This window comes from Camarhynchus parvulus, chromosome 1 (genome assembly GCF_901933205.1).
Source record: "Camarhynchus parvulus chromosome 1, STF_HiC, whole genome shotgun sequence".
Classification (NCBI taxonomy): Eukaryota; Metazoa; Chordata; class Aves; order Passeriformes; family Thraupidae; genus Camarhynchus; species Camarhynchus parvulus.
In genome coordinates this window covers 62233826-62249709 of record NC_044571.1, presented here as the reverse complement: position 1 = coordinate 62249709, position 15884 = coordinate 62233826, and the positions used below count along the sequence as shown (strand labels likewise).

Below are 15884 nucleotides of genomic sequence, written 5' to 3'. Positions count from 1 at the left end.
GTAAGCAGCACTTGAGAGACATGATTCACTTCTTTTAGTAGGAGTACAATGAGACAGGAACTCCATGGACCACTATAAACATTTCATCACTCAACATTAACTGTAATTTACAACTTCTCAAGAACGATTTGTAGCATTCAAAGGACGTGCTTTCAGAGACTTACTATAATACCTTATAATTAAACTTGTTTTATTAAATATAATTTATAATATATATAAGCTTATTTTTGAAAATATGTCAGTTTTTAAAGTAATTATCCATTATTAAAATGCTGGCAGACTACAAAGCACCTCAGAATAGACTTAAATACAGAACAGCAAGCTTTAAAGAAAAAGGAAAAAAATCACAGAAATTTTAGAAAGCTTAAATATATGTTTATATACAGAAAGTGTATCAGTGAGAAGAACAGCCAAACTGTACATAAAGAAATATTATTGAGCAGTTACAAAAGCCAGGCAATCAAAATGTTCTGGCTTGGTACAATACTTATTTGTAATAATGATACTAGTCTCGGGTTGGACATGTAAAGCAAATACACTCACTTCAAAAATATTCATCAAAATTACTGTGTTTTAACCAAAACTCACCTTTTGCCAGCAAAAAAGTAATCCAGTAATTTTTTAGGACTAATACAGAACTGAGTTCAGCAGAAATCCTGCAGTGAAACAAAAAAACTTTGCATTGATAGCTCTGTAATAATTTAAACTACAATGTTTGAAAACATGCTTCTGTCTATGGAACTATTTAACAACATGCAACATTTCCCATGGTCTTAAGTTTACTAAAAATCTCATCCCATTCCCTCTGTAATTATGACTACACATTTGAAAAACTTAAGTCCCTGTAAAGCCATTCAAGAATCAGGAAATATCTGTATCATCCTCAGAAAGAAATTGAATGTAGACAATTCAACTGCTCTGAGCTGTCCTCTCTTGGGTCTTTGACTAATGCCCTACTCTCCAGCCCCAGAATGAACTCAAGCTCACTGGGGGGCTGTTAAGGCATCTCTTAGTAACTCATTTGTTGCTGTGATTAGAAGGTCACTCTCCATGCCAATGTTCATTTCCACCATGCCAAGATATATGCCATTGGGTGGCAATACTACATGGATGAGGGATAGATAAATAAAAATATATATAAAGACAACATGATACCTATCTACTTATATATACATACACTCTATATGTTTTTATAAGAATATACTTATATAATATGCATAACCTGTATAAATCACATACATAGAGATATATATGTAACATATATATAATTTCTGCATCTCCCATCATCTCATTGAAATTCAAAGTCCACACTAAATCTAAAGTAAACACACAGAATACTACAACTTAGGCCAGTCCTGAAGGGTTAAAAGATAACATGCCATCATGTTTTACATCTTATCTTGACAAATGCAATTTAGGAAAAATCAAACTTACTCACTACTAGGTTGTTCCAGATAAATAAGGCCACAAGTCCTAGAAAATAAAAAAATTCTTATTTTTGAACATGCTTTTGTAAGCAAACTATGCAATATCTTTGACTTGAATGTAGTTAAAAAAAGACATCAGTTCACAAAACATTTTTCTAACTTTAAAACAAAAAGCTGACTCAACAGTTAACAACAGATCAACTATAGCCCTGCCAAGCCTGAAATGTTGTTGTTTGCATATTTATGTCAAAGCTTAGACAGCAAAACAATTTTAACTTGGTAAAATAAAATTGCTTTCTTCCAGACAGAAAGATAAGATTTGTACATACATTGTTACTCGGTGTTTTGTACAATACAGTAAAGTGTGCTACAGCTGCACAAAACACACTATAAAAGGGCATTTAAAAATCTTTAGTATTTCTTCAGTACCACTGCAAGCCTTGTGGTGTAATGTTGCTTCCCAATTATTCTAGGTACATAGCATTTCAATAAAAAAATTCAGTTTATGCAAAAACAAATTAGGATATATATGCCTTCATTCTATAAACTACCAAAGGGTGATCTCCTACCCCTTTCAAAGGTTATTTAAGAGATATTTGAGAGTCTTTTGTGAGTCGGAAGGCAAAATGTTAAGTAAAAAAATATTTAGATAGTAAACCAATCCTCTTTATATCTGTAAAAAGTTTAAAGTGAGTAGTAATCACTTGTCACGCTAGTCTTACTACTGTTTGTACTGCAACAAGGGGGTTGGTTTAACACAGCATTGTGATAGTTATGGAGTAAAATGTAAGAGGTGTTTATTTAATGCATGTAAACAGCTCAATTTCACTGTTCTGCAAATATTAGCCCACACAGTTTAAATGGGCTCCTATAACACACAGTTTGAAAAATTCAAATACTTAAATGTTGACAGACAAAGAAATCAATTTCAAAATGAAAAAAGCATACACTACCTTTCAAACTTGTGGTATAGTGCAAATAATACATCGTATTTCTTTTTCAGCCTTGATACAGTGCTATCAACTTTAGTGCTTACAGTATCCATGTTAACATCCACCTCTTTCAGAAACTGAAAAAATGTGCCTACACTGAAAAAAGGAAAAAAAAAGATGACACATTTTCATAACTTGTGAAAACAAGTATTCTGAAATAGCTCTTAAAAAAGAGAAAATAAAAACACATCTCCATGAAAACTCATTGCCTTACTTCACTAGACTCCAGCACGTTCTTACTACTACTACTTGACTGAACCCTTGCCTTGGGAAACATTTGTTTACCTTGAGCCCCACCTTCACATTTTCCAGACAGTAGGAATACTGTTCAGAGGTATCTCATGATACAGGCTCTACTACAGAAAGAAAGTTTTCCTGCCTAGCACAGATATTATCTCTGTAAGTCAGAATTTTCTAACTAGACACACCTTTGTTCTTGCGCTGCTGGTAACACCACAAATATCCAGCACACACCTCTGCTCTCCTGTTCTGCTTTAGAAATGCTCCTACTACTCTAAGAACATGAACCTTGGCTCCATCCATGCTAAAGAAAGATCTAGGAATGAAAACTGAGATGAATGCATTGAATTATACAGAATTTCAAGTATTTCAACAGGACATCTTCACCCTTTGGAAATATTACATAAGGGATCAAAGTTCTCCTAGTCATCCATGTAACATTATGGCCACCAAGGAAGCATGTTGTTACATTCATAAGTAAAATGAGCAAATTGCAAAAATTAAAGAGGAGGAAGCTATCAAATATTTTCAACTATTTCAATTGTATCAAATATATTTTGATCCGTTATGGGAATATAATATTCTGAGAGACTTTTTGATCTTTGTCAGATTAAAGACACAAGATACAAAACCAGTCAAAAGCTCATTTAAGAATGTTTATGATGGAATAAAAGATCTTTCCAATATATCTGAAGGCTCTAGAGAATGACTAGTAGCAATCTCTGCCAGTTTGACCTTATAGCTGAGAAAAAGCCCAGGGCTAACAAGCAATTGAGTATTGCATCACGATCAGCAGAGTAACAGCTTACTCTTTGAAACGCTAAGGCAAAAAGTCTCTCACTTTTCAGCGCAATTGGTCTGTGGAACTAGCGTGGAACACGCTGGACACTGCTGCACAAATGCAATTGGATTTCACACAGTTCCAAGGCAGTCAACACTGAAGAGATTAAGTCAAAACATAGGACCTGACCTTGCTCTGGGAGATGAGGGTAGAAGAGGGCATGGAAAAGTCTAACCATAACAGACGACTTCAAGGAAAATTATATTCTGGCCCAAGCCTGAGGTTATAGCCGAGCCTGAGGTTATAGCCAGGACTTGGCCTCCTGCCCTGGAGCATCAAGAGGCTCTGCTCCTGCACATGCTTTCCACACACGGCACAATTCCTAGGCAGATGGCACTGGAATCCTTTCCTTAGATGAATGTAACACAAGGTTGCTGTTCCCACCTAAATTTACCTTAAAAGCAGATACTATAATCTTAATTTCTGTATTATGAACTTAATATACAATAGAACAGTAACACACTCCCAGCAAAAAGAGTATATGAAAGTGCAAAGTTTAGCCTGGCATTAAAATGTTTGAGAAAGAGCAGCATGCTGGTAAACTGTTTGAAGAGTAATGTTTCTTTTCCCCACTTCTTGGTTTAGCCTAAGCCTAATGCTAGGAAAAAGGTTTTATGGAAAATCATCATAGAGGGAAAGAATGAAAGAAAGAAATATTTTAAGTGCAATTCGCACCGACCTGAACCGATGAGTACTTTAGGAAGAGCAAGAACAACAATGACATGAGTGATACAACCAGAGCCAACCACAGATGAATCAAACAACTATCACTGCTGCCTCAACGTCTAGTTTACCAATATATTCATAATTTCCATAAGTAACTTTCATTGTAAAATCAACTAGTCTGATATGCACAAAGATTCACTATGCCTTAAAAACATGCCCTTTATAAAAATGTTGACAAGTTAATTGTTGAAATCTAAATTCACACACTTAAACTCACTTACCTCATTTTTATACTTTTCAAAAGCTCAGTGAAAGTAAATGTCACTTCATCCAGATCAATTGCTACAATAAAGATACATACACCCCATGTTTCCTTTTTCTTTGTGTCGCAAGCCTTTTTGAAAAAAGAGAGAAAAGAGTTTTTATTAATCAACAGAAATGGCATGGAAGGCAATAATTTGTCCAAACATGATTAGAAATGGTTAAACAAAACATCCTCAAACAAACATTTGACTATGACAGACAATTATTTTATAACAGAAAAGCATTCCAGGTTTTACAATACAGGTAAAAGACTGAGCATTTCAACTCTTATTCCTACAGTACAGGATCAATTTTACCCATACAATTCAGTAAAGCTTTGAAATACAAGCTTTGGTTCCATGGAATGTTTTCGCAGAACAGAAGTAATGATTTCTTTTTTTTTTTCCTAAATTACCATATTTGATCATAAAAAAACACTGAAATTTAAGGAATAAGAAGCCAAGCCATAAAAACATAATTGAAATCTTTACAATGACAGGCAATAAACACTCATAAATGAGTACAGCTGTGTCAACCACTCATCACCCTGGTTTGCTGAACCACAAACCCCTCTCTGCTTAGTAAAGTGGGATAGTAACAAGCACTTCCAGCCATTTTCCTACCATACATCTACACTTAAGTTCTACCTTCTGCTATTTAGAAAGTGCAAGTTATAACCAATCATCCTTCATCAAAAGAAGCCAACCCACAATGATAGACACAGCATCCACACAGGGTAGAACTCCTGATGATGGTTCACAAGCCATTCACTTGAAGCCAGACAGGTATCACTTAAGATTCCAATACCCTTCCCACCAAAACAGCAACTCAGCGGGAAACTCCTGAAGAACAATGACTTGTAGAATCATGGGAAAAAACCCTTAAGCAGGTATATCCCAAGTTTTGGAAACAAAGCGACCTTGAAGACTGAACTAGGCATGGGTGCAGGCCAAAACTGCAGAAACAGCAAACTTGTAAAATACTTTTTGGACACACAGCATCCTTGTAAATAAAACTGCAACACCACCCAGGCCCACAGCAAGGGAGCAGGATCTGAACGCATTCTCCCCAGCTCTAGGTTGGACATGACATGTTGGAGGACACAAGCGAAATGGAACACCAGGGGCAAGTGAATGGCAACAACACTGCATTCCTGCTCTTCCACACTGCCTAGCTTTAGCCCACTCCCCAGCCTACTTTTTTATCCTTTCTCTGATCACTCCACCTAGCTGCCTCCTAGACAACACCAATGTGAGTTGCAGGGGCCTGCTCACTCTAGAAAATATTCCCCAAAGGCAGTAAGAGTAAGACTGCACCAGACCTAGCTCACTCCATGTTATGCAGTCTTCCAAACCTGCTCCAAAATCCTCTGCACTGTCAGCATCCACTCACGTCCGTGCTTATTCAGCAGTGTAACCATGACCAACAATCCACTGTGCCCATAAATGATACAATTTCACTAATACTGCCAACATTTTGTTTTGTTTTGGTGATAGCTGTCCTGTGTCTTTCTTGGGCAGTATTTATACATCAGGGAAGAGTGGCTGGGGGGGTTTCTCCAAAGAAGAAGAACTTTGACGGGCTTGTGCAATTGTTAATAGTTACAGAACAGGCTTCAATGCAAAACTAACCAGCCACCCTCAACAGTGTGACAACTGACAATTATTTAAGTCACTATTTTCTCCCAGCATTCCTATTTGAGTGTTTCTACAAATCGTGATGCCTTGCACAAGAGAAAATTACTTTGAAATAAGCTATTAACAGACTGAGATGCATTTGTTGATACACAAAGGGATACAAAAAATTATGCAGGTTAATGCTAGCTAGTGAACTACCAAGAGGGAAGACTACTTGCACTGAGCATACCCCTGCCCCTGGAGTCAGCTGACTTTGTTTATTAAATAAGTTCCTTTCACTCAATGCTCCTGCAAACTCAGGCCATGATGTTGTCCTGTAAATACAACATCTTGTAGGGCAGGAGGACTGAGTGCTTCCAAGCGATGATTGTTCCTGGTTTGTTGCCTATGCAAACAAGAATAGCTTTCTGTTGAAGTGTAATGTAACCAACAGCTTTCCTGAGCAGCCTAGCTCAACTCTGGCAGGATGAGTGCTAGGAGGCCACAGCAATGCTTTATCTGATAGGAGAGAGGTCTGGTTTTGCAAGAACAACCTTTAAACTCCTTGTCCAGTGTGGTGGGGGTAATAACTCATTTGTTTCTAGCATTAAACAAAAAGGCAGTCTCAGAGGCAGCCTAGCCATCCATGAGATCCAAACCATTACAGAAGGCCAAACTCCAGTATCAGGACTACTCCCACACCCATTGCTGAAGGCACAGGATGCTTTGGACAACTTCTCCTCAACACAAGATGGTGGATGACTGCTGGCCTAACAAGAAAAATTACACACAACCCAAGATAAATAGATTCTGGATTGGGGTTTTTTTTCCTAGTAGCAAAGAAAAGGTGAGCAGCACCTCAGCATGCCTGCCTTATAACATAGCTGAGACAGGAAGGAGAGGAAAACATGAAAGAACACCAGGCTGGGACTATCGCACCAGCTGCTGCTGGTTAAAACAACCAAAGACACAAGTGAACTGCAGTTTTCTCAGAAAATAAACTATCTGCCATAGCCATACATGAAAATTCCAGTGATTTTAATCCATAAATATTGTCATGGTTTAACCCCAGCTAGCAACTAAGTACCACACAGCTGCTTGCTCACTTCTCATCCCCACAGTGAGGAGGCGTGTCAGAAACCAACCATCACAGCTTGAGAAAAGGACAGCTTAATAACTGAACAAAATAAAATGCAGCAATAATAACGATGACATTAATAATAATTGCAATGGGAACGAAAGACAGAGGCATAAAATTCAACAGAAATAGGGGATGCTCAATCCATTTGCTCACCACACCTAGACCATTCCTGAGCAGCAACCAGCAACTCCCAGCACAACTCCAATGCAATTTATATAGTGGGTATGACATTCTTTGGTATGGAATACCCCTTTGGCCAATTCAGGACATCTGTCCTGGTCATGCTCCCTCCAGATCTTTGTGTGCACACCCACTGGCAAAGCATGGGAACCTGAAACGTCCTTGACTTAGGGCAAGTACTACTTAGCAAGAACCAAAACATCAGCATTGTCAACATTCTCATATGCTAAATCCAAAACACAGCATTATACCAGCTACTGGGAACAAAACCAGCTTAATTCCAGCTGAAACCAGAATAAATATAAACATCATGGGGCAGGGGAAGGAGAGAAGAGATAAGAAGATGTCTTCTGGCAAGACACACTCATAAGAACTCTCCTCTTCACACCCCTTCCCTCCCCTCCCCGGGTTCTCGAATTAAAGTTGACTGCTGAACAAAAAACACAGCAGCATCACTTCTTCCAACTATTTTGCTTTGTTTACAGAAAGCAGATGATTCATCTCAGAGGGATTTGGATGCATGGGAATGCATTGGAGAAATGAAATGAAGGGAATTAAATTAAGACAAATTCATAGACAGAAATTAATTTCTGAGGGTTTTCTTCTTCACCAGTCTGACTCAAGATCTTTGTTGATACAGCATCACTACAGAAAATGGGCAGGACAACAGCTCAACATCTGCCCTTGGCTGTCCTTCAATTTCAGTAAGATGACTTGCAGTGACCTTAATTCGACTCATCGCGAAGCAAAGCATGCCTACCAATCACTAGCCCTAAGATTATTTAACATCTAGTAGTCCACATAGATTTCTTTCTCTTTTTATCATCTTTTATTTAGGATTCCAAGGAACATATGCTATAACTTTGGCAATGTTCTGTTGAATCAAGTTTTCTGCAGGAAAAGATCTAAAACTCTCACACAATCTTTCAAAATATTTCTCATTCTGGACTTTCTTCAATCTGATTTTTACCAGATGACTAGTTTATTTAAATCTATTGAAAACAATCTGGGAGGAGTCATTAGCTTAAAATGCTCATCCAACACTTAATTATTGTAAAATGGGATTATTGCCTCTTCTTTCCAAATGTAGCTGAAAGGTGTTAAAGGCATTAACAGGAATAACGTCTGTTCCCTGCCTCCAGAGGTGCTCCAGGGTTAATCAGGCCCAAGGAGGAGATGGCCACAGGAAGTCTCAGCTCTAGTATGTAGTTAGAGATGTTTACTCTTCTGACAACACTGATAACAATTTTGATGACAGCCTACAAAAGTGACCCAGGAATAGAAACTTCAAATGATGTTGTGTAAAAGAAGGTCAAGGGAAACGCACACGAAAAATATGCAAACACAGATGGACACTTGAATCAAATGGGATATAGGATGTCTCACTGCAAATATCAAGCACCTGATTTTTGAAGAGGAAGATATGGAACTTGGCTTCCTAACATAAAATCTCAGTTACTACATTCCAATCAACATGGAGAACTAGCTTGATTGTACAAAAACACAGACATGTGTTAGAGATAGTCCAAAGGAAGTTACAGAGATGATCAGGGGGCTGGAGAGAGTTGGGGCTGTTCAGCCTGGAGAAGAAGAGGCTTCAGGGAGATCTTACAGCATGTTCCAGTACCTCAAGGGACCTGTAAGAGAGCTGGAGAGGGACTTTTTATAAGGACACGTAGTGACAGGACAAGGTGAAATGGCTTCATACTGAAAAAGAGCAGGTTTAGATCAGGACTAGGAAGAAATTCTTTACTGTGAGGGTGGTGAGACACCAGGACAGGCTGACCAGAAAAACTGTGGATGCCCCATCCCAACAATCAACTTGGGCCCTGAGCAATCTGCTCCAGTGGAAGTTATCCCTGCCATGGCAGGGGGTTGGAATGAGATGACCTTTAAAGGTTCCTTCCAACCCAAACCATTCTGACTTTACATGTTTATGATTACAGTGGGTGAAAGATGACTGGAGAGTAGACTCAAGAAGCTCTCACAATAGAAAACTATTCAGAATAAAAACCTGCAGGAAGAATACCCCAAGGGAAAAAAAAAAATCTGTGACCATTATAAGCCCTGTCTACATGTAAGAAGTTATGTGTAAAGACAGATCCTTCATTTTTTCAGCAATATCAGGTTTAAATTTTCTATTGAACATAGCCTGGGATGGAAGATTATTATTAGTTCACAACAGAGATTTGTTGTCATTATATTACAAGAGTTCTATTGTCATTACATTGCAAAGGTTCCATATTGCTAGAGTTTCATACCTCCTCATGTTTCTTGTAGGCAGCTCCTCTAGGCACTGCCTCTTCCTTGTCCTCGCAGCAGCCAACTGACTCCCGTTCCCCTCAACCAACCAACCTCCAATCTTTTATAACACGCCTCTTAGTGGCTACAGGTATGGCCTGTTAACATCAGGCCTGCTCCTAATCCTTAATAATTGGCTCAACTGCAACTCTTTAGGGTGTAAGATTACTTTCTATACTACCTTTATTTACTTATGTTCTATTCCCCTACAGAGATCAAATTCAAATAAAATACTAGCTGAAAGTAATGAAGTCAATGGACAGTATTGAACTATTAAAAATAGTTCATCTGATAAGCAAAGTTCTCATTACACTTTTACATGTGGCAAGACTGGAGAGGTCATCAATCTCCCCTCAGGACAGGCAGAAGATGAGTAAAAAAAGAAACTCTATACCAGTTGCTTGAGCTTTTAAAGTCCAAAGGCACATACAAGCAGGGCATCTGCTGCTAAGATACTGAATATCATCAGCAAGAGGCCATGGAGATGATTTGTTTGTTTTGGGACTTTCAGTAGCTCTTCTTTTTTTAATAACAGAGGATCCTAAAATATCAGTAATTTTGCTCATCCATCCAAAGCTTCAATGGATTCAGGTTCAGTTCAGCTACAGTTCTATAAATTAGAGACAAAGTCTAGACAAAAAATACTTTATTAGCTCATATGTGTTTCATGCTTTTGTCAAAAGCAAGAGGCCTCTCTGTCTTTTAACATGAGGATGAGGTGGCTTACCAATTAAAATATTCTCTTTTTATTAAGAAACCACAACCAAAAGGAATTTATTCAATTTAAATGTGAAATTTATGGACTAGGGACACTTGGCCTGCTGAGCATGAACTCTTTGGTCTATGCAGACCAACCTTCCATATTTAAGTAGTCTTTACTTCATTCTTCAACTGAAGCTACAGTTTACCTGGTACATTTTCTTCACTAAGAAAGCAGTTTAACTCCTGCACAAATTAAGTGCTCTGCAGTATCTGCATACCAGTGTAAGTCACCAGTTAGGTAGAATTTCAGGATGTAAGAAAAGTAATTAGAGACAAGAAAAAATGCCTAGAACATCTTCATATGCTACAGACTTTCTGAAGGAAAAGGCAGCAATAATACATCTCTCATGGGGTACAGAATTGGCTGGTACAGAATTTTACACCACTGGCTTGAATTATAACAGAAACAAATTAGTACAGTACTTGGGGGAAAAAATAAATGGGCAAATAAAGCTAAACTAGGAAAACCTAACTATGCAGACTACAGATCTTTCACCACGACAATTTTTTAATAGCGGGTTAGACAAATACTTGATAAAAATGGCTCAGAAATTCCTGACTCTGAACAGCTGAGCTGTAGCAGGAGAACAGTGAGCCACATTTCCCAAACAGTGCTATGAACAGCCAACAAAAAAATGGAGTTCCTACCCACGCACCACATATTACAGCTAACTAAGCTGATGAGCTCGAAGCATACCAGACCCTAATGCCTTAAGGTCCTTGGCAAATTCCAAATTCTATCAATTTCTTAAACCACTTCAATTTTCTTTGGAGAAGTTTGGTTCCAATTTAATCACCAAATCATCTGCTCCTCAGATGGGTTCTTTCCAATATAATATATTCAGCAACAATTTGCTGAAGCTTTTCTTTCCTGTTTATATCACCCCATATTCTACTTCAGATTCTCATTTTGTTGTTCTCTACCAAAACAAACAGTAGCAGAACATAACAAATGCCCTGAGCTTCTTCACAGCAGTATTAGTATGGCTTCCTGGACTACTTCTAATATCCCTTACACCAACAATCACCTGCTGCTCACCAAGGTACATTAGTAATTCCACTAAATCTATTCATTCCATCTAGAATTTACAAGCATTGTTGGTTCATAATACAGATTTCAGGAGAGTTACAAAAAATTAAGAGCACAAGAGAAGCAAGGATCAGAGCCAATGTTAAGCCAACAAAACTCGGTGTGTAAAAGTTTTGAAACTAAGACTGTAAAAACTACAACTCTCAAAGATTCTGTTCATCTAGGTAGCTTGGTTTGATAAAGCAAAGAAATTATAGAGAGAACAAAAATATTTGTATGACACCAATGAAAAGCTCTTGTTTAGATAAACACTTCCATGTTCACAATAAGCTGGTGTGGGAGTTCACCAGATATCAAAAGAATTTTAAAAGAAACATCTTTCTGATTACACATCAGATACCTTCCTTCAGCCCACACACCAAGAGCGCTGAGTCAGCATTTGGCGTTCTAAGACATTTTGAGTTAACATTTTATTGTAGAAGAATGTCATTAAACTTGGCTGTCACAGAGGGAAGCTTTAATGTTCTCCCACTATGAAGGAAAACACCACCATATTTAACAACATATTTAACAGACAGCTGTGGTGCTTTTGAACAATCCCACTCTGCAGACCTGGTTTTCACAACTACAGGTCAGCCACATTTTCCAGAAAAGTTGTGTTACCATCTCTCTCTTGTCACCCTCCTCCTCCTCCACACCTCTCAAAGAGGTTCAGCTGTTTCAAGGACTCACAGCCCAGCTGCAATAGGGTGCATCTGTATATTCTTGACTCACATGCTGTAGAAACAGATAACTGGAGAGCTTTCCAGCACTGCAAGGAAAGCTACAGAGCACAGAAAGAAAGTGCAAGATAAGAAAGCTGAAATTTCAAAGTATCATCACTAGTAGCTCAAATGCTCAAAAGAAAAAATATCTGAGTGGAAAGGTGTGACGTCCCGAAGGAAAAAAAGCAGTAGCTCCAGTGGGCATTTGCATTCATTCCAGGGAGTAGCAGATAACAGGTTCTCTCCTCCTGGTTGATGCCTGCCTGGCCAGTAAAATATCTCACTGAAGCACAGGCACATTTAGGCTGGTAGGTCACTACATTCTTGCAATTTTTTATGTATATGCCTGAAAAAATAATTGCTTTATACTTTTAAGCCACACGTACCCAGTTTGCAGAATCTCTGCACACACCCCCTTAGGTGACTCAAAAAGGACAGCACTACAAGACATTTTCATTTCAAGTCACTAAATATTCACTGAGCAAGGATACAGCAGATGTTCAGACTGCATCCAAACCCACATCTGCACCCTGAGTATCTGCCAGTTACCACAGTACCTAAAGTCTGGCCCACGCTGCTTCCTAGTTACCACTACAAGTGCCCTTCACGTTCTCAGAGATTTGGCAGGCACAATTCTAACAGCAACCACAATAAAATAAGGCCAGTGAGCCAAGAAAGGCAAGGTTTCAGGTCTTTGTACTTTGTAAATGGCTTGAGAGGGGGATTCTTAAATGCTACCTCTATTTCCATCAGCAGCCTTTTGATTTAAGCTTCCTAAAGTCAAAGCAACTACACTGCTAAACATAAGTGTTCTGGTAAGTATTTGTCTCAACTGGTGGCTTGCTGTTTAACCTTTTGCTTGACACCAGAAAGCGGCTACATAGCTTCTGCTCCAGCTCAGAGTTGAACAGGTTACTGAACCTCACTGATTAAAACATGTGCAGCTGGTGCTTGCAGGACAAACCCTGGGACAGCCCCTCCAACAAAATACCTTTATCATAGAGAAGAAAAGAGCAGCCTGCTCCTGAATCCTTGCAACTTGGACTAGAGAGTCATCCTGAGAAGCCAGGCCCACCACAGCAGCTTGACTTGGGAAAAGAAGCAGCAATTAGCTAGGCTGTAAACTTGCTTGACTTCAGAGTCAGATGAAGCCTACTCTCAGCTAGAAGCAGCAACTCCAGCGCCTTCCAGATCCCCATGGAGGCACACACTTGACAGCTTACTCATTTCAACAACCTGCAGATACATCTCTAAGTTTGAGATTGGACTGAAATACAATATAGATTTTTTCCCCTGTACATTGAAAGGCTCTCAACAATCAATTTTACTTGCAAGACAACAAGATATTAGTTATATATCATAATGAAGATCTGGTTCTGAATAGATAAAGGAAGCAATCAGATGCTGTAAGGTTTCAAACACCATTTATCTTATCTGGCCATTGCTAAGTAATAATCAGTGAAAACAAAACTTTACCAGTAAATGAAATTTGCAAGATTATACTGCAACCTACCCTGCTGTTTTTCAGTCAAGGGAACTGACTACTCTTGTTTTCATTCTTACAGGGGAACTCAACTGTGCTTTTAGGTAAATGCTTCCATGAACATCTGTGACCAGAAATTGTATCTGTTACTGAAAGAGCTGTGCACAGTCTCTCTTCCAGGCTATTATTACTCTGCGATGTGAATGCATCAAGACCTGGTATAGCCACACTGTAGTTTAAAAAACACAGACTACAAACTATCAGTAGTGACAGCATAGCTGTGACAGGTCAGCTGAAGCTGCAGAAGGGTAAGCAGAAGTCAGAACATGTACATCAACGCAAGTGCCCACAGGGGGAATAATACCCCAGAGCTGGTTATTATAAAACTGCATCCGGACTCTTTAACAAAGCTTCTGCCATGATTTAGCGGTATTATAGCTGTTCTCTGAGCCAGCTTGTTGACACAGCAGTCATACTGAGAAGAAGGAAAAGCAAAAATCAAGAAAGGCCCTAACACTTTATTAATTTGTTTACACATGCCCAATGACTAACTTTGAACGGAAATGCCTCAATGATAAGCACAGGTTTAACATTATGCAACAAAAAAGGAAATGTTCCTGTCTCTGCAATAGTCATCTCCATACGCTTTCTGCAGCCTCATGAAGGATACAGAGGGGAAAAAATACACAGAAACACGTAGTAAGACTGCCTGTATAAAGCTGACTAAGACATATTTGAAATACCTTGCAGTTCGAAGAATTAGCTGATCGCATGGTGCTGTTTTCTACTGCCACTTGTTCGTAACCTACAAGGACTCCTGAGCACGTACCTTTATCACAAAATATTAACAAAAAAGGGCAATCTACAGAAGCTAGTTTACACAGACATGAACATGGCAACATGCCACTTATTTCCAAATCTACCTTCACTTGGAAAAAGCTAAGTCACAGTACATGAGCTTTGGCTGTGGGACCCTCGGCGGCCGCAGCAGCGAAGTTGCGGCTCAGTATGTGAGCTGGGGCACAGGACAGACTCTGCTGCCGAGCGATACTACGAGCAGCACTACTCACCAGAGCTCCATCCGCTGCCGACAAGCTCTCGTATGTCTTCCACGCTTTCTCCCTCACGCTCTCCGACACCTTCAGCGCATCACAGAGCACGACGAAGTCCGCCTCGCCGACCTCGACCCTGGGAAAAGCATAGCACATCGCCAGCGGGAACACGGGACCGCGGGGCGGCCGCGGAACCCACACCACCCGCTGCCGGAGCCGCCCCGGGTACCACCGCCCCACAGCCTGGACCGCCGGGCGCCGAGAGCCCCGGGCGGGCCGCCCGCCCCCAGCCCGCTCCCGGCCCGGGCGCCGCTTACCGGGGGCGGCGGGCGGCGCGGAGCCGCCGTCGGGGCTGGGGCGCTGCGTCCTGGCGGAGCCCGCCCTGCGCGGGGGCTTGGGCGGCATGGCGGGAGCGGCTGCCGGGAGCGCCCGCCGCGGGCGGCACTGACCAGGGGCCGCCGGCTCCCGCTCCCAGCCCCCGCCCGCCGCCCGAACCGCGGGAAAACGGCGTCACCGCCACTCTCTCCGTCACTTCCGCGCCGGCGGCCGCGCCCCCGCCCCGCCCGCGGCCCTGGACACGGGGCGGGACCGAGCGGCAGAGGCGGCTCCGGGACCCGGCCTCACGTCACGGAGCCGCCCGGGCCCCGCGGCGCCGCCGTGTCTGGCGCTTCAGGTACTCAGCGGGTAACATCTTTTCCGTGAGATGGGAAGGAACGCGGATCTATGTATTAGAATAACTGTACAGAATGACTGTACAGGTGCAGAGCAGGGCAGGATTTGCAGATCCTTTAGGATCTGCTGGTTCAGCCAGACCAAGTGCCGGGTCCTACACTTTGGCCAAAACAGCTACAGGCTGGGGGCAGAGTGGCTGAAAGGTGGCCCAAGGAAAAAGGACCTGGGGGTGCTGGTGACAGCCGCTGAACGTGAGCCTCAGTGTGCCCAGTGGGCCAAGAAGGCCAATGGCATCCTGGCCTGGATCAGCAATAGTGTGGCCAGCAGGAGCAGGGCAAGGATTGTGCCCTCATACTCAGCATTGCTGGAGTTGCATCTTAGCTGTGTCTGGTTCCTCATAAGAAAGTTCAGAGA

At 40.9% G+C, this 15884-nt stretch overlaps 1 protein-coding gene across 1 annotated transcript in view; it reads right to left on the bottom strand.

The window, feature by feature from the left end:
• Positions 1 to 15218, bottom strand: part of RB1 (RB transcriptional corepressor 1) — a 71957-nt gene extending 56739 nt beyond the window's left edge. Inside the window, 7 exon segments of the mRNA XM_030963018.1 lie at positions 589 to 656; positions 1435 to 1473; positions 2381 to 2515; positions 4448 to 4560; positions 14817 to 14934; positions 15116 to 15164; positions 15167 to 15218. Of these exon segments, the coding sequence (XP_030818878.1) occupies positions 589 to 656; positions 1435 to 1473; positions 2381 to 2515; positions 4448 to 4560; positions 14817 to 14934; positions 15116 to 15164; positions 15167 to 15203 (559 nt within the window). The 5' untranslated portion in view covers positions 15204 to 15218.
• Between the last annotated feature and the right edge of the window lie 666 nt (positions 15219 to 15884).